Below are 23,705 nucleotides of genomic sequence, written 5' to 3' on the forward strand. Positions count from 1 at the left end.
GAAAGTTTAAGTGGGCCTCATCTCACTTCAAAGCATACTTTTCCTCCTGAACCTTTTACACAAAAATTACCCCTATTTTTGTGAAACTACTTCTTTCCACAAAGGGACCTCTCAGCCATCTGATGTCACATTCTGTATCACAGACCTGGATGACAACACTTGGCAATGTGCAGAAATTATTCCCTGCCACAAGAACATTCCTCCAACCTCCAGTATTTGTAATTCTTGCAGTATTTTGACTGCAAGAAAATCAGCTACTCTTGTCCTGGGCATTTTGCAGTTTCTCCTTCAACAATGACCAATTGTCACCCAATCCAGTCTGCACAAATTCACTTGAAGAAAAACAAAACTTTGAGTGTTTTATTTATTCTTTCATAAAACAATTTGCACCTTTAAGCTCTCTGTAGTTATTAATAATTCTTAATATTCTTAACATTCTCCTGCTCTCTTCAATTTAACCAGTTGCTGTACACATGATCATTTTCCAATTTGGAGCACCAACACTTTTCTCCAAATAAAATATTGATTTATATAACAGCACCCACTTTCTGTCCAGCTTATTCACAACTTCATTCTTTAAGGTTCTCTTCACACAAGGAAAAGAGGTGGCAGCACTCTGGCAGCCAAGCAGAGCAATCAGAATTTAAGCAGCCACCAGAAGAGCACAGAATCCTACTCTGATTTCCCAACAACTCCATTTAAATATGAAGACAAAATAAACCCAAAAATAAACCCAACCTGGCCTTGAACACTTGGGGCAGGGATTTGAGGGCAGGTGAGCAAGGATCATTTCCCGTTCATGCCAAATCCTGCTTTAATTCCCAAGTCTGGCAAGGAGGACAGTGCAGCCAGTGATTGATTCCAGGACAGAAAACTGAACACCCTGCAAGGAGCCTCCAGGCCACACCAAGAGGAGGATTTGGGGAACAAATCCTCATTTTTCCCTTTTTGATAGAGCAGAAATGAAAGGAAAGCTCCATTTCCTCACACATCCCCAAAGGAGGGTGGAACTCCAATCCAACCCACCTCACTCCCAGTTACAACAGTTCAATGTGAGCAGTTTAATTAATGTTTAATTCATGATTTTAAGAAACCCATCCTGCACATGAGGACTTCAAAATGGATGATACTCCGGAATTTTTTCATTTTCTGCCTATGTTTGACAGAAATTGTCTGTTCTTACCTCCAAAAGTTTATCATGACTCTTTGGCTACCTGTACTAATAGCACAAAATAATAAATACAGGTATTTATTTGGCCACATGGCTCAGTTATTTGGAATTCTTGCAGCATTTTGACTGTAAGAAAATCAGTTACTCTTGTCCTGGGCATTTTGCAGTTTCTCCTTCAACAATGACCAATTCTCTAGAGCTCAAAGTCAGGAAAAGTGACACATACCTTGTGAACACTGGTCCAAGAACTTGGGAAAAAGAAGCCTAAAAAAACCAAAAAGTTCACATATCAAGAATGGATACTATTATTTAAGTAAAACATTTACATTCACTTGGATGCTGACAAAATCTCAAAATCTCTCAAAACCAAACCATTTTCATGCTTCTTTTCCTCAATCCATGAAACTGCAACATCCTCACAGGTTATGTCTTTCAGGACTTTTCCCCCAAAAATCAAGTTTTGTAGATGGTTTCAATTCTCCAACAGATTTAAGAGCTAATTCCCACCATGTAATTTCTTCTGTACTCTATGAAATAGAAGCAGAACTCTAAGAATTGAAGCAGAAAATGCTTCAATGTTATTTTAATTCTTATTTAAACAATAGGAATTTAAAGTTTGCCTTAAAGAAGTGTGCCTTTCAAAGAGTGGGAACTTTCCACAGAAAGACTGGATGTACAGAATGCCAATTTCTGCTGCTGTGTCAGACATGTGACAATTCTTTTCAGGAGCTTTATCCTGGACACAAACCCTCAAGAAGAGCATTTTACCTGTTCCCTTCCCCTCTCCCCTGCCCTGCTCTGTTAATTCAGAATGGGGAAAAGCTTCAGGCAATGCTCATGGAAGAGCTGGACCTCTGCAGTGATGAACTCTGAGGCAGGAAATGGGTTTGATTTTCTTGAGTGCAAGTTTCAAGCCAGACATGAAATCCACTCTGTTCCACTCTCCCAGCGAAATCACCAAAGTTTCCCAACTGCAAGGTTTGCCATTGGCACTGTGGGGCTGCTTGGGAAATTCTTATCAGAACAAACTCCAAAGCAAAATAGAAATAATCTGCAGCACAGGCTGAGCCTCTGCCTTCAATTGCTTCTGCACTTGAGGAGAAAAACAGTGTGAAAGGATTGCAGGCTGCTGCTAAACACTACACAGTACCAGGACTAGGAACACGTTAGTGAGTTAAAAATAAAACAGAAATGGAACTTGTCTTTCCTAGAATTATGGAAAGAACAAGTTTAAACAGCACTCCAGCATCAATTCACCATTTTTTTTTATGTAATCTTTAATATTTGGTTGGTATCTTTGTCACAGAGACAAGAAGAAGCAGCAAGGTAAGGTCTATTTATTGACTACTGCAAAGCACAAGCAGCACCTTGGTTAGTGTTTCAAAACAGCCAGGAAATGTCAGGAATGCACTTTTAGAAACTGCTTGGGCAGCTCTCCTCTAAGCTGTGATGCACAGTTTGGTCACAAACAGAAGCAGTGCTACCAACTCCAAAAACTCTAACTGCTGGAACTTACTTTTATCAAATCAGCTGCAAGGCATAATTAAAAAATTGGAGTGTTACAATTTTACAGGTAGGTCTGAGAAATGATTCTTCCCATGTTTGTTGAACTTTGGAGCACACACATTTACTATGAAACCAAACTATTTCCAAAGGTCAGTGACTTGGCTCTGTGACCATTTCCTCCCCACCCTGGCTCTGAAGTAACCCAGGATATCAGATTTTAACACTTGCAATGCTTTGGCTTCCGTGCTTTGTCATTCCCTTCCCCATTTCAGGGATTGTTTCCCTTCAATTCCATATTTGAAACCTGTAAAGTCTTTTTAAACATCCAAAAGTAGTGGCAGAATCAATAACCCATGAGATGCACATCTCCATTTTTAATCTGCCTTACTACAAGATTGCAAAAAAGAAAATTATTCAGATTTACAAAGCTCTTAACCAGAGGATTTTTACTTAAACAATCTTTGTTTACTCTTCTAGGAGCTGAACTTCTACTGATATTCTATATAATTACATACCCAGTGGAAACCAAGTGCCATCCTGATAAGCCAAACAGCACTTCCAAGTTCCTCCAAGATGGATTATTAAGCAATTTTATGGGATTTAAGTGGCTATTAACCATCACAAATAACTAATTATTATAAAAGTGATACCAAAAATTGACATATCTGCTCTTAAATGTGTACAAATATTTCAAAGCACACCTGTGTTCCATGTAGCAGCTCAGAGGCTCCACACAGGTGTTGATTGTTCCAATGACGAAAGAAGATTTCACATCTGGGTCAGGGTGAGTCTGCAGAGCTTGCACAACATCAATAACATCAGTGTACCTGCAAGAATCCACAATGCAAAATGGGTTCAGAGATCCAGAACACTTCCCTACTCAGGAGGAAATTGATGGCTTGGAGGAAAACTGGATTTCCAAAAGAGCTCTCAAAAGAGATGGAAAGCAGCTCAGAGCTTGGCAAATCCAAACAAATTAAGCAAATCCAGACAAATCAAGCAAATCCAGCAAATAAACTGACTGGAAGTTACATTAAAATTAAATTATTAACAATCCAGAGAAAAACAGTGTAAACTTTGCACTGAACAACTGCAAAGTCCAGCTTGCAAAAAGCACAATATAACACAAACACTTCATGCCAAGCAAATTAAGCACAATTTGAGTTAAAAAATGAATAAAATAACAGCCTCCTCACTTATCAGCATCCCAATTTAAACATGTTTCTACCACTAATGCATCCCTTTTTTATCAGGACCACCACCACTGCTGCATTTTATCTCTGTATGACATCAAGGCTTAGGTGAACCTGAGTTTTCAGTTCAGGTATTTATTTCTCAGCCAGTTATAAACTTTTATCTATAAGCTTCTATTCAGTTATCAGCTGAATGGGATATTTAAAGAACTCCAGCTACTCTAAAGCTGCCTACACCAACACCCAACTATCCATAAAGAATGGAAAACTTCCAGTGATCTGTTCCTGAAGCCAGTGCTCTACCAGAGTATCAGTAATTTTGCCCATCAATGGATTTAACACCATCCATACTAATTACATACACAAAAAAAAATCAATCTGGCTCCAACATGGAAAAAATTATGGTTTTTAACACTATCAGAATGGACCATAATGAAGAAAATGCTGAGCTCCATTTGCACATCCTCAGTGAGAAGGATGAGCTGGAATTCATTGCAGCCAGATCAGGGTAGTGCCTCCCTCACCCCGGTTTGTGTCACCTTCTAATGACTCAGAAGATGATCCTGGCTCTCAAATGCTACACTGGAGATGGAAATGTCAAACACAGGTAGGTGGCTCAGTCTTCACCTTTATCCCACAAGGAAAATGGCATTTATCCAAAACACATCACTAAGCCCTCCTCTGTTATCACCTGCTCTATCAGGCAACAAGGTTTTTGACAGTTTGATCTCTGCTGGCAGTTCTGGAGTCAGAATCACAGAACAGTTTGGGTTGGAAAGGACCTTTAAAGGTCACCTTAGTTCAACCTCCTGCAACACCCAGGGACATCTTTCACTACCCCAGGCTGCTCCAACCTGGCCTTGGACACCTCCAGAGATCCAGGGGCAGCCACAGCTGTGCCAGGGTCTCACCACCCTCCCAGCCAGGGATTCCTTCCCAATATCCCACCCAAATCTCCCCTTTTCAATCCGGAGCCATTCCCTGTGTCCCTCCATCCCTTGTCCCCAGTCCCTCTCCAGCTCTCCTGGAGCTCCTTTAGGTCCTGCAAGGGGCTCTGAGCTCTCTCTGGAGCCTTGTGAGCATTCCCAGCTCTCCAATCCTGGTTGCAGAGCAGAGGGGCTCCAGCCCTGGAGCAGCTCCATGGCCTCCTCTGGGCTCTCTCCAGCACCTCCAGGTCCTTCTGCTGCTGGGACCTAAGAGCTGGGGCAGCTCTGCACGTGGGATCTCACCTGAGCAGGGCACAGGGGCAGAATCCCCCCTCCCCTGCTGCCCACACTGAGGGACCAGCCCAGCACAGAGGGTTCTGGGCTGTGAGTGCACCCAGACCATGGGAGGAAAGCTAAGCACACCATTTCAACGGGAGCAACAAAACCAACAGGGACAGAAAAGATGAGTTTGGTCCGTAAGTAAACCAGAATTGCCTTATTCTACACAAGAGTTCCAAGAGTTTGGATTCTTTACCCTTGCAGCACCACCAGGAGCCTGTTGTTCTTCCCAGTGGGCTTCCCAGTGCTCTTCAGGGTGGGCTGATGGACCCCAAGGTTCTGCTGGGCCTCCAGGAGCCCGGCCAGGAAGCGCTGGAAGTGGGAGGCACTGAAACACTGCGGGCTGTCCATGGTCTGCCGATACACAATCCACCTGGGGCACACACAGGGAGCAAGGCAGGTCAGGAGCTGGCACACAGCACTTCTGTTTTCTCCCTACTGTCCTAGATTGAAGGCAATCTGTATTATATTTGCCATCTCTTAGAGGTGGGGCAGTTCTCTGCTGTTCGTTGGGCAGTTTTCTTTATCTCTTCCACAACCAATCCTCCCTCTGGGGAGATATCTGCTGGTCATGGGCCATTCATTATTAATTGTTTGTGGTGGTGTTCACAGGGGTCCCAGGACGAGGGAAGAGATGAGAAGTTTGACTCTATGTTTCAGAAGGCTGATTTATTATTTTATGATATATATTATATTAAAACTATACTAAAAGAATAGAAGAAAGGATTTCATCAGAAGGCTAGCAAGGAAAGGAATGAATGATAATAAAATCTTGTGACTGATCAGAGAGTCCAAGACAGCTGGACTGTGATTGGCCATTAATTAAAAACAACCACATCAGACCAATCAAAGATGCACCTGTTGCATTCCACAGCAGCAGATAATCAGATAATTATTGTTTACATTTCATTTCTGAGGCCTCTCAGCTTCTCAAGAGAAAAGATCTTAACAAAAAATTTTTTCATAAAATATGCCTGTGACATATGTTCTGTTCATGGGCCATTCATTATTAATTCTCTTCTGTCCATGGCCAGTGAGTGTCCCTGCATGGCTGATCCAATTCCAGCATCCCATGGGGAGATGCTCTGCCCAGGGGAGGAGCCAAGCATTCCTACCTGGATCCAATCTGAGGTTTGCGACAGCACAGCAGCCTTTGCCCAGTGCATTGCCAGAGGAGCAGCAGCTGCCTCTTCCACTGCACCTTCAGAGGAAGACCAAGCCCATCTATCTACAGCACCTCTGGAGCTGCAGAGGAAAACTCCCCCCTTGTGCAGGATCCCTGCTCCAGCAGAACCACAGCTGGCACTGCAGGAGGGCTGAGCCACCATTTCAACTGCACTGCTACCAACAGGGTGTCAGGTTATATTCTGACTCTTTCAAGGGCTTGTTGTTGTTTTTTTTTTTGTATTATTGCATGTATTTTGTTTGGGTTTTTTTTTTACCTTTTTCTAATAAATTATATTTCTGACTTGGAGTCTCTCACTGGTTTTGCTTTCAAACCAGAGCACTGAGTTTCAAGCAGCATCAAAATGAAGTTTGACAAGCCCAAAGATTTCACATCTCTCATCATGATCTCGTTCCATGTGGGGAAGGGGAATTTATTTGGCTTTCTATCATTTCCAGCATATGCACACTCTTTACATGGCTGCCAAAGGGGTTTGTGGGTGTTTTTTGTTGTTTTTCAATAAAACAATGTTCACCAGCTTTTTTCAAAGCTGTACATCATATGAGTAATTCTGATCACTGGCAGTGATGCAGTAAACAAAAATTAGACAAATCCAATTCGAGACTCTGGGCATGAAAATATTTCACTGCAAAAAAGGAAAGTAACAATGACATTTGCAGGAAAACATGAGGAGATGTGTTATTACACAACCTTCAAAAGTCACCTTACATGTTTGCCCTATAACAGAACCACAAAACTGTTCTGAATCAACTTGATAAAATCAAGACATTGAGTTAAAAGTAAAAGAACAGTGCAGAACATGGCTAAGATTAAATGCTAAGGTGTTTGGCTGTAAGAATTAAAAGGGTAGGTTTTTTTTTTTATTTTTCAGAAGCTCTATCAAGACACAGAGTGGCAAATTCCTATAGCAGATTTATCTCATTTGCATACAACAGATGTCCTGAGTGTACCTCAAATCAGGCTAAATTAAAAACAATGCTGTGGCAGGGACTGTTAGTATAGTCTTTTCTCAAAAAAACAAAAAAAAAAGCATTTTAGAATCACTACAAATCAATAAATGGAAGTTCTTCACCACATGGAATAGGTAACAAAGAAATCTCCTGTGCTGTTTTTCTGTCTAAATGTATAAATTTAAGGGTGAATCTACCTGTCAGCCTGAAATGAGGTTTAAAAACCACCCAATGAAACAGTGATAAATTTTTTTGTTGCCTTCATGCCAAGCTGTTTTTTGGTGATCAGTGTAAGCTGAGCTGCACCAACCTCCCGTGCTCCTTGGTAAAAGTGACAAGGAAAGAGCAGAGGTCGCTGGAACGGCACCCGGGCAGCCCAGTGAGGATGGTGATGATCACCTGCAACACAGAAACAGGACAAGGAAAGTCTAAACACAAAATAACCACAGAAACACTGGTGCAGACACCAAAAAGGCTCTTTTCTATGATTCATATAGATTTTCCTTTCTTTTTTAAAAATCCACAGTTAAGCCAATCTAAAAATCAGATTTTAAAACATTCCTGAGGGTTTATTAATAGTCAGAAAGGTCTCTGAACCAGACCCCAGCAATATTGCAAGGAAAGATTACATTCCTGCTGCTTTGGCTTTGTTTTCAGCAGATTTCAAAAGCTGGGAAGCTCCAAGGAAATATTTTCTCTGAAAATGCTATTTAAAGCCCACCTTAAACTGGACAATTGTTATTGCCCCTATAGAGAAAGGATTGTTATACAGATAATATCAGCAAATGTTAAATATCATGTGCTACCTCTATGCTATTTAAAGGACTTTTATGTTCCAGAGAACAATTCAGTTAAATTATTCAGCAATTCATAAAAACAAGCTGCTGCTTTAGGGCAAAGTCTCTCTGGACATTAGAGAAAATACTTCACCTAAAGATCTACACCTCATTTTCTGCCTCTATTTCACCAGGTTGAAAAGCCATTTGTACTTCCAAAAGACTGTTTAAATGGAAAAGAATTAAGTATATAACCAGAAAAAAAGACAAAAAACTGATGGTAGTGGAGGAGGAGGCAGAGCATGGCTGAACAGGATTAGTATTTTATCACACTACAACAGAACTACTGACAGAATATTCCAAATATTCTATATGAGGGTTAGGAATTATTGTGGAGTTGTTTCCTTACCTTATCACCTTCTGCTTTGCTGTCAGAAATGGTTTCTGACTGTTGGAGAAGGACAGGAAGATGTGCCCTCATCACTGGCTTGGTGCTGACACTGCTGACCGTGAAGTGCTGCATAAACCTTCCAAAAATAAAAGGTTTATTTCATTACAATTGACAGCAAAAGATTTCATCCATATAAATAGCTGGGAAATTACTAAAAAATATTTCATCTATATATAACTGGGAAATTACTAAAACAAGAGTATGAAAAGGTCAAACTAGAGAGGAAATAATTTATCTCAGAATAAAAACATCCTAGTGTAAAGAGAGAATTATTTAAGAAATATTTTTAGATGGCTATCACATCTACCAAAACAATTTTGTCTCATTTCTGACAGAATGAATCCCTTGGACACTAAAGTAATTTCTCACCTCTCCAATCCTGGAATGGCAGCAGACAGTTTCAGCTCCCTGCATCTTTCCCCAGAAGCAAAAGAGGCATTGAAGAGCTTCTGAACACTGGAATGCCTAAAAGAAGAAAATTAATTAATTAGTTAAAGGAGAAACCTAAAAAATTCATGTCTTTAAACCACATGGGTACATATTAAATGGTACAAAAAAAGATAATGTTGCACTACGAATGCACCATTTTTTAAAAATAATTATTAGCAAAACCAATAAATAACAGCATTTTTCTGATTGCAGCTTCTGTGTAACTGTACTAGCAGGAACTTACAGCCTCTTTTGTTCCTCAGACAGGAATTCTTCTGGGACAACCCTTAAAGATAATCCTGAGTTTGTCTGGTTATGCCATGAAGAGAAAACCTGGAATAAAGCAGATCTATACATGAGTGTCATTATTTTCCCAAATTTGCTGTGAATTTGTTTAGGAATTGGTTTTGCTCACCTAAAAAAACAGACACACTTTCACATTTACTATTAAGCCATTTAATATTGCACAATAAAAGTTTTGCTGCTAGAGAAGCTGTGGCTGCCCCATCCCTGGAAATGTCCGAGTTTTGGATGGGGCTTGGAGAAATCTGGGAGAGTGGAAGGGGGGTGGAATGAAATGTGCCTTGAGGTCCCTTCCAATTTTAAAATCCAAATCCACTGATCAGATTTTGCAACCTTTTCTTTGGTTAGACTGGAAGTGCTTTAGGAATTTACTGATCTGGCCTCGTTTTCCCTGATAGAAATGTAGGTGTTTATAGCCCAAGTGCTCTACAGAAGGAACTGAATTAATTCAAGTCTCTTTGAAGCACTGCTGTAATTTTCATGAGGTGAGATTGCAGCAATCATTACTCAAAATTGAAGAAAAACTCTGTTCCCTCCCAAAAGAAAAGGAAACCCTTCGTTTCTCCAAGGAATGTTCTGGCTCCCATCCAATTGCTCCAGCCAAGACACATTAATCTGAATGGCACTGGGAACCTAGAAATCAGATTCAGATGAATCACAAAGTGCTGTCAGTGTTTGGAATTTCCCTTCTTTTCATAAGTAAAGGCAACAGCCATTGTCATTTTTCACAATAACTGTCTGCAAGACAAAACAACTGGGGGGGACACGACTGCTTTCCATTAAAAACTCAGCATCCCAAACACAAGGCTAGGAGATAAAAACCATCAAAATAAAATATACTTTGGATATTAACAAAGGCAATATTGCTCATGCAGAAGGATCCACACAACTAAAGAAACAACCACTTCAAAACACACAGAAGGGACTGAAAGAAATGCCTGGGAGGGATGGAAAAAAGGAATGGTCAAGGGAAATTTGTGTTCCATAAGAGTCCAAGGGTTGGGGATAAAGTGAAAACATAGGTCAGGCTAGCAAGTGTTAGAAATATAGAAATATATCAGGCCCAGAAGAAATGTATCAGAACCTTTTATATATAACTTAGGGAAAGGTTAAAAAAGAGTTGTTGTGGCATCAAAGAAAAAAATGAGAGAAATTAACACATGCCAAAGCCTAAATAAATTTTCCTCCTGCATCCTTTAGAGTGAGGATGGGAAAGGCATCACCTCATCGTGCACAGCAGATTTCACCTCTGTGGCTTCAACATCTCAGTTTTTAACAAACCCAGATTTGGGTAACAGGGCAGTTGTAATTCCCTCATTCCAGGAGGCTTGGAATAATCCAAGTACAGCTCCAGTGAGTGAGGTATCAAGCCAGATAATTGAGAAGAGTAGAAGCAGCACCTAAATTTCAGTGAATCTTTGTAACCTGTGAGGCACACAGACTTTTAGAAAGAATTTTGGAGGAAATCAATAAACACCTGAAGGTAAATACTGACAAAATACTATAATAGATTTCCATGGTTTACACAATCAGGTAGAGTCAATTTGATGAAGAGTTTTGTTCACGAGAGAACATCCTGAAGACAAAAGATTTGTTTTATCTGCTTGAGGAAAGCAACTGGTGTGGTGCCAGATGAGAAACTTAAACTGCCCAAAATGAACCTCAGTGTGGAACTGTTCACCAAAAAAATTAACTCAAAGGAGGACAGGAATAAATAGCCCTGAGAAAAAGCAATAGGGGAAACAAACACCCTCATCTCAAATACTACAAACAGTTTGGATATCTACAGCCAAAAACCAGATCAAAAGAAAAGCATTACAACTATCAGAAGAAAAAAGAACATTTTATAGGCATAGATTGAAAAGAATCTGGTTTTGTTTTATTAGGCCAAATAAAGCAGAAAGAATAGGTCTGAGATTTGTGAGTATCTCGAGGATGTGTTCTGGTAGAGAAAAGAAAAATAAAACAGATATAGAAGTAGAATTAATATTATAGGCTGAAAATTCAAATACAAACAAACAACAGATTGCCAACCATTCAGAGTGGAACAGTGGGAGGAATTTAAACACTTAAGATAAAAGGAGGAGAGATTTTATGGGACCATTAATATGAGCAGTGGGGACTACTCACTCAGCTAGGTGGTCTTTTCCAAGCCAGTGTGATGAGCACATCCTAAAAACCCTTGTGAAGCCCTAAAATCTCCAGGCTCATTTCCTCAAAAGCACTATTGTTATAAAGCTGGGTTTATTAAAAGCCTCTGCAGCACAATGCAAGAAGCCAATCTACTTAGGGAATAATACAATGCCATATGGGAGACTGAAAAACTTTAACTCCACTTCCCCAAGGATCAAGATCCAAATGTGTCTGACCACAAAAACACACAATGGAACCTCTGCCACTCCATACAATCCCTGCAGCAAATTAGACACCAGAGCTACACTGAAATGCAGCTCAGCAAAGGAGATTTTAGAGCCCTGGCTGCCTCCAGAAGGCAAAGTGAAAGCACATGGGAGCATTAAACACAAGGAGCAGCACCATCACTGGAAATTCTTACAGAAATTGGAGTTTCTCACACATCTTAAACACACACAGAGCAATCCTGTGGCTTCTCCCCCACCCCAATGAAACTTTTCCCACTTTACCTGGGAATAAAAAGCTTTATAAATCTTTCTCTTGGGGAAAAGTGCAATCATCAGAAAGTTGTTCTGGGTGTGGAATTCAATGGGGAGATGAGGAAGCAGAGAACTTTTGAAGTCTATAAAGAGAGCAGCAACAATGCTGTTGGAATCCTGGAAAAGAAAGAAAAAGGGCAAGTTAAAATTAATATTTTCTACTTTGCATAGCACAGAGATGGAGCAGGAGGGGTGGAGCACAAATATCTGCAGGTACTGGAGATATCACAAGCTCAAAACAAAGGATCTGAGTTTGAGTGAAGCACTAAACTCTTGTCCTGAAAACAAAGATTAAATTTTAATATCTTCTCTTGTCCACACCAAAATTTAGACCCATCTTCTGCTGCTGCTTCAAACAACCTTTTGTCTACAGCCACATGTCCAACACAGACAGCAGATGAAAAATGAATTCAATGCCACCTAAAAAGGTGACAAGGGAGGTTGAAGCCCTCAGGTTGTGTTTCCCTCAGAAGAACTGAACTCAGGTTCATTTTTTTTCTGAGAAAATACTGACTTGGGTTTTTTTGGGTTATTTTTTAGTTTGTTTTGGGTTTTTTTTTCCACAGAGTGGTGGAAGTGCTCAAGGCCAGGTTGGATGGGGCTTGGAGCAACCTGGGAAAGTGGAAGAAGTTCCAAGCAGGGGGTGAAACAAGATGGTCTTTAAGGTCCCTTCCAACCCAAACCATTCCATGACTGTGGAATCCAGGTCAGGATTTTAGATACAAATCTGCAGGATGCTGAAGTGTTTTATATTCAAGTCCTTTTCACTTATAACCCTTTTCACATCAAAGTTTTAGAAAATCAGAACAATTTAGAAGCATGAAGCATTTCTGGGAAATGGGAATTCAATTATGTAGGGCTCAAATCTGAATTTTAGTGGCATCCCCTTCACTTTCAATAGAAATGGGCAAAGAACTCACTGTACTCATTGTTGAGAAGAAAAAGCTCAAGTTGGGGAACTGTTACATAAGAATTGGTATCAACTCAGAGACATTTGCAAACAGAATCTCGCTGCTTTGCTGACTGAGGGATTAATCATAAAAATAATCCTCTCAAAGTCACTGAGGTCACTGAAGAATATACAAAAATATTCTCCTCAAAGAGAACAATTTCTTTTAAGAGAAAATGGCTTTTGGAACAGATTCCACTGATCCTGGATTCTTCAGGATGGTTTAGAGATTTCCTGAGAAGTGACTTCAAGGCCAACTCATCCATGCTGCTGTCAGCACGAGAAGTGTCCAACAAAATCTGCTCCTGGAAAACATTTTGGGCTCCACAAATTGAAAAAAGCTGAAAAGCAGCAGCAGCAGCAGCAGCAGCAGCAATAATCCCCACGGACACAAGGTTGAAAGGAGCCAGCTCCAAGTTTTACAAGATGTTCATGTCATTGTGAAATCTAAATATTGCTTGGTAATATTTGTTCCCTTGATGAATGGCCAGAATCTCCCCTGCCCTACGTGAGTGCCAGGGATTTCAGGAGCTCAGGGGCAGCTCAGTGCCCAGTTCCTCACAGCACAGCAGCAGAATTCCAGATATTTTCAAGTTAAAAAGAAGAATATCTCACAGGCATCATGCTAAAGCTGCAAAAAAAAAAAAAAAAACCAAAAAACCTGCATTTTGCATCACTTCAAAGTTTGCTATCTTTTATTTGAATCAGAACATTTCATTCTCCTTTTTCTTTTCCATCCATGTTGCTGCAGGAACTTTTGGAAAGAGCAACCAACGATTGCCCTGCTTCTCCTGTCACTTCTTAACAGTTTCAAAACCCTCCACCCTCATATTCTGCCAAGTCAGTAGAACAATAACACACTCCCTGTCAAGGCTTAGCTTCACACAAAAATCTGGCATCATTTCAAGAATGATGGCCAGGTCCCAGAAATAGCAACTTTTCTGAAAGTGAGTGTCTTGAGTCAAACAATCCCAGGAAGGTCAGTGTTAAAATAGCTTCTGAAACGAGGGGCAATCAATCTGATGTCCAAGAAAAGGCAGCTAAGGTAAGACTCTCTGAGCTGCTGTGTTTTCATCTCAATTGAATCCCATTTTTATTGTATTTTACTGGTTTCCTGTATTGTGGGATGAAATCACCCAGCACAATGCTGAGGGAGGTCACTGAATAAATGGGGAATACTGTACCTGAACAAAAGGGAAACTAAAGGAAACTGATTTTGGTTTTTTTTTCCTCAGTGTTTAGGAAACAGTAACCAACACAAATAATCTCTTTTCCACCCTGAAGAAGTGATGGTTAAGCCAGTGTTTCTGCCTCGAGGTGGACAGAGCTGAGTTGCCATCATTAACCCCTCAATTCCCACTGAGCCTGAACACTGCTCTGGTGGCCAAGGGAGAGACTCAATTATATTTTTAATAAAAGGCAGAATTTCACCCTCCATGACTTCACCACACCTTGAACTCTTCTCTATCCATGCCTTCACACTGAGAGATATTTGATGAATGTCATGTTGTGTAATTTTTCTTCTAACAAAAAGCATTTTCACACTGTTAACAGCACATTGCTAACTCCAATACAAAATTCTCTCCTCCTTTTTCACTAATTTCAGTTAATCAGCACCAAAAGTGTAGTGATTTGCATCAGTTATTACAGTTGTACAGACACTTAAAACTTCAATCTAAACTTTGCACCAGGATTCCATTTTTATTAAATATTGATGGAAACTTTATGACAGAAAGAAGAGACAAAATACTCACTCCATCATAGAGAGAAATGGAGCTCATGTGGTTCTTGGGAATGGAAATGCTGCCATGGTGGGGATCACAGAACAGAATTCCATCAGAAAAGAAATACAGTTTACCTAGAATTTGAAGGAAAAATAATTGTATGAGGTATAAATCAACATTTCAGCTTCTCATGATGACTGTCTCTTCTTCCTGAGGAAGAAAACTATGTTCCTGCAGGATTTTGTTGTATTTAACAAGCAGCAAATTTGATTTTGGATAATATTTAGTGATATTTATTTTATTTTTATTAAATTAAAATATTTCTTTTATTTGAGATAATATTTACAACCAATCAGTCTTTACTGGATCTCATTACCAAGGGTAGGAATCATGACTACAACTGCATCTGAGTTTATCTGACCCCACAGAACTATTTATCATAAATACTGAGGCTTTTTTTTTTAATTAAAAGCAAAAAAATTCCATCCTGTCAAATTTCAAACTTCCAGAACTACAAAATTGACACTACAAGAACTTAAGTAAAGATTGCATTCCAAAACAATTGAAAATTCAAACATTGTAACAAACTGAAGTGTAAAAACATTTAAGTGGAAAATTTAAGCACTAAGTTTAATTTAAACTTAAAAGAAATGACTTAAAATTAACCTTTTGAATTAAAATTTAACCTAATAATTAAAATTTTTGAAGCAACCTGGGTTAGTGGAAGGTGTCCCTGCCCATGGCAAGGGGTTGGATCTAAATGTTCCAACCCAAACTATTCCATGAATTTAATGCACCTTTTGCACCTCACAGTGCCAGACTACAGGGCTGGAGCCTCTGCAGAGCCCAGATTTGAGCACAACAAATTGGGGAACAAATTCAGCCTCACTGCCATGTCATGAAAAAAATTTCACGTTCCTTGCAGTGTTTCCTAATGGTCTTTAGAGCATCTATTTGTAACTCTCCAGCCAAAGAGTTGGCAAAATACTGAACTTCACAAATCTAAAAAAAAAAAAAAAATTTAAAAATTTAAAAAGAAAAAAAAAATGCTCCTTTGGAGGCACACAGAGCCAGTTTTAACAAAGTAAAATAAAATAAAATAAAATAAAATAAAATAAAATAAAATAAAATAAAATAAAATAAAATAAAATAAAATCCAGCATTCTCCAGTTATTTACTGAGTGAACAAGTGCCCACAGCACTGAATTGCAAAACAGCTGAACATCACACTCTGCATTAACCTCCTCTCTTTGAAATCTGATCAATTAGAGCCAAAGCAGCTGCCCTTATGTGAGGGTTGCTGTTTAATTGCCTTGCACATCATTATTTACCCTCCACACTCCAGGGCAAAGACAATAAAGCTGAAGGTTCTCCTCTAAACACTGTCAGCACCAAGCACTTAATGTCAGATATTCAGCACCTCCTGCTGCACATCAGCACTGTGACAGCAGCACCTTCTCTGTAAAAAATATATCTAGAAAATATACAGAAATATATTCTATAATAGAATATATCCTATTCTATAATAGAATATATTGTATATGTTCTGTAATATATTTTATATTACAGAATATATAGAAAATTAAAATATTGTGCCTTAAAAAGAATCTATTCATTCAAGGCACAGTGAGGGAGGGAAATCTACCAGTCCTATCAAATTGTTTTCAGTCTTATTCCTGGGATATTCATGTTGTTTAAGTTCTTGAAGGAAAAGACACCAAAAAAAAGAGGAATAATCCAAGACTGCAGCCAGGGATGTTGGGTCAAAAAGCTGTAACTGGACTGGATCTGAGAAGGACCAAATTCAGGCATTTTTTTCTGCCACAGTGAGCAGCTGAGCTGACAAATTCTGAATTCCTGAGAGAAAATGGCAGTGGCAGAAACCTGGAACACATCAGCTCCAGGAGGAGGCTTTGAGAGGAATATTTGCCTTCTCCTCCTGAGCTGGGAGCCCACAGCACTTCTGCAATGGCCAATCCTTCCAAGCTCATGTTCAAAGAGACAGAAAGGGCAGAAAACATCTGGCAGCACATCTGGCAAGGGCAGGAGCAGCCAGTTGGGAAGGTGAGCTGTGGAAAAAAGCCTCCTCCCACCAAAGGTCTGCAAAGCCCAAAGCTCTGCAGGAATTCTCCTTCTAGGATTTTCAGGCAGAGGTTGGGACCAAAAAACCAGACATGGAATTAAACACCAGGGATTTGGAAAGGCAAATTGGAAGTTTAAGATGATGGCACAGTTTGGCTCATCAGAGTGTGAATCCCAGAACTTCTCTTCTGTTTAAAAACTCACCAAAACAAGAAAAAAACAAGAAAAAAAAATAAAGAAAACCACCCAACTATATCTCACCTTCTGCAGGCATGGCCTGTGGATTGCTGGAACAGATATAAACTCCATCACCCCCAGTGAGTAAAGTGCCCAGGAAAGATTTGTCCTCCTAAACAGAAAAAAAAACCAAACAGCAACATCACAGACTGGATCAAGGACCAATCCAAGCAGGAATATTTCTATTTTCTCCTGCTTTAGCTCCAAGAGAAAATATTTAATTTTCAAACAGCATCGGTCAAGAACTTTTAAAATATTTTTATCCTGCATGGACAGAGAAGGACCAGGGAAAGAGAGCAAGGCAAGAGGATAATTTTTAAAAGCCTTCCCCCCATTTTGGTTTTGCCAACAGCAATGAAGTTACAAGTTATTGTCACAACCACAAGGCTGAGCTTTTTTGTTTTTACTTTGTCCATCTACTGAGCTAAAAGTATATTACATGAAAATAAATCTATTTATAATGAACATTCCTGGGAACCACAAATTGCACCACAAATGTGAAACTCATGTGATTTAAGATGTTTCCAGATTCCAAACTCTTTTTTTTTTCCTAGTGTTTAGAGTGTTTTCCTTTAGACATTAGCATGCTAATTAAGTTAAAAGAAAGTTGCATCAAGTTTTAGGGGCTTTTGGAGACACATGAGCTCCATGAGTAATGTTTAGTGAGACTTCCATGAAATCATAGTTTTATTAGGACTCTTTTTGCTCTTGGGTTTTATGATTCTTTGAAATAAAGAAAGCCTCAAACTTTTACACACAATATATTATTTTGTATGTGCAATTTTGAAAAAGACAGGGCAGAACAAGCAAGTCTTGTAGAAGAGAAGTAACACACAGAATAAAAAGAGAGTCTGGTCGTAGCTCAAGTTTTTTAAATACTGGTTCATCAAAGTGTAACTTCTTTAGTTTAACACAAATATTTAACTTTACCTTCAATACTTGCTGTGCCTTTTCAGACAGTTTCACATCACTGTCTTCAACCTGCAGCCAGAAACAGCTTCCATTTGAATTGTGATTTATATAAATAAAGTCTAACATTAAATAAAAAGCATTAAAGAAGTTTTGAGGCCAACAAGAACCTCAGGTACCACAGACAGAAGAAGCCCTGAGCACAGAGTGTTTTAAAAACAATTTTGTGCTCTTAATACTGTGCTACCACGGGACCAAAATTATTTATTGCACCACATTCCCCCCATTAAAATGCTTTATAGACTAAAATATTATTTAGATAGAAAGCATGCAGCTTTATGTTTTATTACTGTTCAAGCATGCACTGCCAAAGGCAATGCCCAGCTTTGTTATATTCTTTGGAATTCTATCTCTCACACAGTGCAGGGCATCAAAGGTCTTGAATCAAGCTTTGCTTTCTTTTGGGCTGATCTAAAATGCCCCACAATAAACAGAATTTTCAAAAGTCCCACTGTGCACTTCAAAAACAACCAGACCTTTAAAAAGATAAAAACCTGACGAGATTAAAATGAAATTAATGATAATGATAATAGTAATAAATGAAAATTTCAATAATAATAATAATGAAATTATTATTATTATTATTATTATTATTATTATTATTATTATTATTATTATTATTATTATTATTATTATTATTGAAATTTAATGATGATGATGATGATATTAATAATAATAATAATTCTGATGTATGTTGTTATTGTTGTTGTTGTTGTTGTTGTTGTTAAATAATTTTAATAATAATAATTTAAAACTCCTGCTATGCATGGAACCACGAGCTTAATTTTTCACTTTTCACCCAAATCTAAAAAACCAGGGTATGTTAATATTACAACATTGTGTTCCAGTGCTCAGGTTCCAGGTTTTCCCTCAGCCAAGCCCACTCCCAGAGCAAGTTTTGCCCTGGGGATGAGCTGAGCTGAGGCTCTGTGCTCTCACTCACCAGCCAGGAAGCAAATCTTGGAATAGCTGCAGTCAGGATAACGTGCCTGGAGTCTGGATGGATGCTGCCATCTGCAGGGGAGCCACGGCAAGCAAAGCAGTGAAATCAGGGAATTATTTAGGTTGGAAAAGACCTCCAAGATCACCAAATTCAACCTCTAACCTAATATCACCATGGCCACTAAACTTATACCACACACATACTTCAGAATATAATGTATGTTACTGTTAAAATTTGAAATTTCTACAGTAAATATGAAAATCTTATTAAGGATTTCTGAGTGTTTAAATGAAGCTTTCACAGCAGAGTAACTCCCAGTGCTCTTGTGCTCTGACACACACAGAGCTGCTCCTGGATTCCAAAGAAATCCTGATTTATTCTGATCCTTCCATGGCTACTCCAGGGTTCCAAAGAAATCCTGATTTATTCTGATCCTTCCATGGCTACTCCTGGATTCCAAAGAAATCCTGATTTATTCTGATCTTTCCATGGCTACTCCAGGGTTCCAAAGAAATCCTGATTTATTCTGATCTTTCCATGGCTAGTCCAGGATTCCAAAGAAATCCTGATTTATTCTGATCTTTCCATGGCTAGTCCAGGATTCCAAAGAAATCCTGATTTATTCTGATCTTTCCACAGCTTCTTCCTTTGCTCTTAGTGCTCCAAACCCATCAGGGTAACAGCAAAAACACCCACTGGAATTCCTTTGGATTTCCCATCACAGCAAAGCCAACAGAAGGACAGAGTGGTGTTGAATTTTAGAATTTTCTACCTCTGACCTAATATCACCATGGCCACTAAACTTATACCACACACATACTTCAGAATGCCCAGTATGTTAATTTTAAGACTGGAAATTTCTTTAGTAAATATGAAAATCTTATTGTTTTAAGGATTTCTGAGTGTTTAAATGAAGCTTTCACAGCAGAGTAACTCCCAGTGCTCTTGTGCTCTGACACACACACAGAGCTCCTACAGAATTCCAAAGAAATCCTGATTTATTCTGATCTTTCCATGGCTGCTCCAGAGTCCCAAAGAAATCCTGATTTATTCTGATCTTTCCATGGCTACTCCAGGGTTCCAAAGAAATCCTGATTTATTCTGATCTTTCCACAGCTTCTTCCTTTGCTCTCAGTGCTCCAAACCCATGAGGGGAAGAGCAAAAACACCCACTGGAATTCCTTTGGCTCTCCCATCACAGCAAAGCCAACAGAAGGACAGAGTGGTGTTGAATTTTAGAATTTTCAACCTCTGACCTAATATCACCATGGCCATTAAATATCAACCCCATACTTGAGAATGCCCACTATGTTACTGTTAAGATTTGAAATTTCTACAGTAAATATGAAAATCTTATTATTTTAAGGATTTCTGAGTGTTTAAATGAAGCTTTCACAGCAGAGTAACTCCCAGTGCTCTTGTGCTCTGACACACACAGAGCTCCTACAGAATTCCAAAGAAATCCTGATTTATTCTGATCCTTCCATGGCTGCTCCAGAGTCCCAAAGAAATCCTGATTTATTCTGATCTTTCCACAGCTTCTTCCTTTGCTCTTAGTGCTCCAAACCCATCAGGGTAACAGCAAAAGCACCCACTGGAATTCCTTTGGCTCTCCCATCACAGCAAAGCCAACAGAAGGACAGAGTGGTGTTGAATTTTAGAATTTTCTACCTCTGACCTAATATCACCATGGCCACTAAACTTATACCACACACATACTTGAGAATGCCCAGTATGTTAATTTTAAGACTGGAAATTTCTTTAGTAAATATGAAAATCCTATTATTTTAAGGATTTCTGAGTGTTTCCATGGAGTTTTCACAGCAGAGTAACTCCCAGTGCTCTTGTGCTCTGACACACACAGAGCTCCTACAGGGTTCCAAAGAAATCCTGATTTATTCTGATCCTTCCATGGCTGCTCCAGAGTCCCAAAGAAATCCTGATTTATTCTGATCCTTCCATGGCTACTCCAGGGTTCCAAAGAAATCCTGATTTATTCCGATCTTTCCATGGCTCCTCCAGAGTCCCAAAGAAATCCTGATTTATTCTGATCTTTCCACAGCTTCTTCCTTTGCTCTCAGTGCTCCAAACCCATCAGGGGAAGAGCAAAAACATCCACTGGAATTCCTTTGGCTTTCCAATCACAGCAAAGCCAACAGAAGGACAGAGTGGTGTTGAATTTTAGAATTTTCAACCTCTGACCTAATATCACCATGGCCACTAAACTTATACCACACACATACTTGAGAATGCCCAGTATGTTAATTTTAAGACTGGAAATTTCTTTAGTAAATATGAAAATCCTATTATTTTAAGGATTTCTGAGTGTTTCCATGGAGTTTTCACAGCAGAGTAACTCCCAGTGCTCTTGTGCTCTGACACACACAGAGCTCCTACAGGGTTCCAAAGAAATCCTGATTTATTCTGATCCTTCCATGGCTGCTCCAGAGTCCCAAAGAAATCCTGATTTATTCTGATCCTTCCATGGCTACTCCAGGGTTCCAAAGAAATCCTGATTTATTCCGATCTTTCCATGGCTCCTCCAGAGTCCCAAAGAAATCCTGATTTATTCTGATCTTTCCACAGCTTCTTCCTTTGCTCTCAGTGCTCCAAACCCATCAGGGGAAGAGCAAAAACATCCACTGGAATTCCTTTGGCTTTCCAATCACAGCAAAGCCAACAGAAGGACAGAGTGGTGTTGAATTTTAGAATTTTCAACCTCTGACCTAATATCACCATGGCCACTAAACTTATACCACACACATACTTGAGAATGCCCAGTATGTTAATTTTAAGACTGGAAATTTCTTTAGTAAATATGAAAATCCTATTATTTTAAGGATTTCTGAGTGTTTCCATGGAGTTTTCACAGCAGAGTAACTCCCAGTGCTCTTGTGCTCTGACACACACACAGAGCTCCTACAGGGTTCCAAAGAAATCCTGATTTATTCTGATCCTTCCATGGCTACTCCTGGATTCCAAAGAAATCCTGATTTATTCTGATCCTTCCATGGCTGCTCCAGAGTCCCAAAGAAATCCTGATTTATTCTGATCTTTCCACAGCTTCTTCCTTTGCTCTTAGTGCTCCAAACCCATCAGGGTAACAGCAAAAGCACCCACTGGAATTCCTTTGGCTTTCCCATCACAGAAGGACAAGAGTGGTGTTGAACTTTAGATTTTAAACCACTCACCTGTTTCTTTGACCTGTATTTGTGATGTCAGGAAGGACTCTGAAAACACAACAGATCCCAAGCATCCTCTTCCTGTCAGCAGGTCAGGAATGTCAAACACCATCATGGATGCCTGCAGATATCCAGCAGTTGGAGGGAAGAAAAACTTGAAATATTTCAATTGAAAAAGCAAAATATGTATTTTTCAAACATCCTAAACCAGTATTTCTATATTGTGGTTAAAGCCTGATCATAAATCTGTGTTAATGTTTTATTCTGAATTCTGATTTCTTGTTAAACCTGATCCAGCATCTGAAATCTCTCTCATCTTTCTCCTTACACTTGTATTCACATAAAAATCTCAGTATGCCCCAGAAAAACAAGCACTTGAGCTCTATTTTCTAATTAAATAAATAAAAATTATTATTTCTTACCGTTTTGATCAAACTCAGGCTGTCCTCGTTATCTAATGGAGTAATTCTAGAACAACAATAATAATGAAATATTTAAAAGTTAGATCATCTTTCTGGGACTCCACAGCAACCAAAAGAGCTGTTTTATTTTCAAATAAACACTTCTTTGTGCAGGTCATTCCAGTCAATTAGTGTGGGGATTAAATAAGCACAAGTTTGTGATATCAACTAAGTTAAAAGCAATTTCCAAAGGAAACTCTTCATGAGCTTATGGTGCTTCTACTCATTAACAGTTAATAAAAATTAGTCTGCTCAACTGCTTTTTATTCCTTTTAATGTTTTTAAGATTCCACAGAATTACAGATCTGAAATCACTGAACTACCTCATACACAAAAGCATTTAGCAAATCTTGTGTGAAATTATCAAACACAGGGGTTTTTGCAGGAGTTCCAAGAGGAGAAAAATTTATTTATTAGTGTATGTAAAGCACTGTAATTAATAACAAGATAATAATGTAATTTATTATATTATGATATTATGATATTTGTTCTTAGGATATTATTATATTCTGATAATATAATGATATTATGATATTTGTTCTTATTAATTTATTATTGTTGTTGTTGTTGTTTACATAATATTGTGTTGTTTACATCATTAATTACATAAAGTAATTAATAACAAGATTAATTAATTATTAATATTTTAATATATACAATATATTAATATATAATTAATTATGTAAACTACATAATTAATTATATATTAATATATTGTATATATTAAATTATTAATATATTATGTTGTTTACATAATTAATATATAATTAATATATTATGTTGTTTACATAATTAATTACATAATGTAATTAATAACAAGAAGTTGTAAGACAGTGATACAAACCTGCCATGGTTGTTCACAGCCTGGATTTGAAAAGCAATTTTGGAGCTGTAGAATAGAAATTGTACAGGTGAAATGTGTGGTTTATATTTTTAAATGGAAAAAAAAAATAAGCAGGAACAGACTTAAAGCAAAAGAAGTGATTAAGAAAATTGGAAAATGGAATAATTATAGTGATTTTTAAAGGATGAATGCATTATGAAGTCTTGAAATCTGGCAGTCAGGCAAGTTCAGTTTAAAATTAATATTTTTCAGTTTATAATTCATATTTTTTCAAGTTTAGAATTGATATTTTTTCCCTCAAAGAAGCCCACTGAGTAACTCTGGAAATACCCACCGTAAAGCAGATTTCAGCTGTGCTAAGCCAAGGGTGTCTAACACAGACAGCAGCACCTGCTCTGCCACCTCCTTTGCC

The 23,705-nt window shown here is 38.6% G+C and overlaps 1 protein-coding gene across 1 annotated transcript in view; it reads right to left on the reverse strand.

Moving 5' to 3' along the window:
* DNAAF9 (dynein axonemal assembly factor 9) overlaps window positions 1–23,705 on the reverse strand; it is an 80,563-nt gene that overhangs the window by 17,241 nt on the left and 39,617 nt on the right. Inside the window, exons 14-29 of the mRNA XM_066549162.1 lie at window positions 23,628–23,704; window positions 23,294–23,338; window positions 22,411–22,456; window positions 21,998–22,109; window positions 18,807–18,877; window positions 17,825–17,875; window positions 16,919–17,006; window positions 14,606–14,709; window positions 11,873–12,019; window positions 9,172–9,260; window positions 8,868–8,963; window positions 8,457–8,574; window positions 7,582–7,670; window positions 5,332–5,508; window positions 3,379–3,504; window positions 1,398–1,435 (exon numbers count right to left, since the gene is read on the reverse strand). Of these exons, the coding sequence (XP_066405259.1) occupies window positions 1,398–1,435; window positions 3,379–3,504; window positions 5,332–5,508; window positions 7,582–7,670; window positions 8,457–8,574; window positions 8,868–8,963; window positions 9,172–9,260; window positions 11,873–12,019; window positions 14,606–14,709; window positions 16,919–17,006; window positions 17,825–17,875; window positions 18,807–18,877; window positions 21,998–22,109; window positions 22,411–22,456; window positions 23,294–23,338; window positions 23,628–23,704 (1,474 nt within the window). The remainder of the gene's footprint in view (window positions 1–1,397; window positions 1,436–3,378; window positions 3,505–5,331; window positions 5,509–7,581; window positions 7,671–8,456; window positions 8,575–8,867; window positions 8,964–9,171; window positions 9,261–11,872; window positions 12,020–14,605; window positions 14,710–16,918; window positions 17,007–17,824; window positions 17,876–18,806; window positions 18,878–21,997; window positions 22,110–22,410; window positions 22,457–23,293; window positions 23,339–23,627; window position 23,705) is intronic.

This window comes from Molothrus aeneus, chromosome 4 (assembly GCF_037042795.1).
Source record: "Molothrus aeneus isolate 106 chromosome 4, BPBGC_Maene_1.0, whole genome shotgun sequence".
Classification (NCBI taxonomy): Eukaryota; Metazoa; Chordata; class Aves; order Passeriformes; family Icteridae; genus Molothrus; species Molothrus aeneus.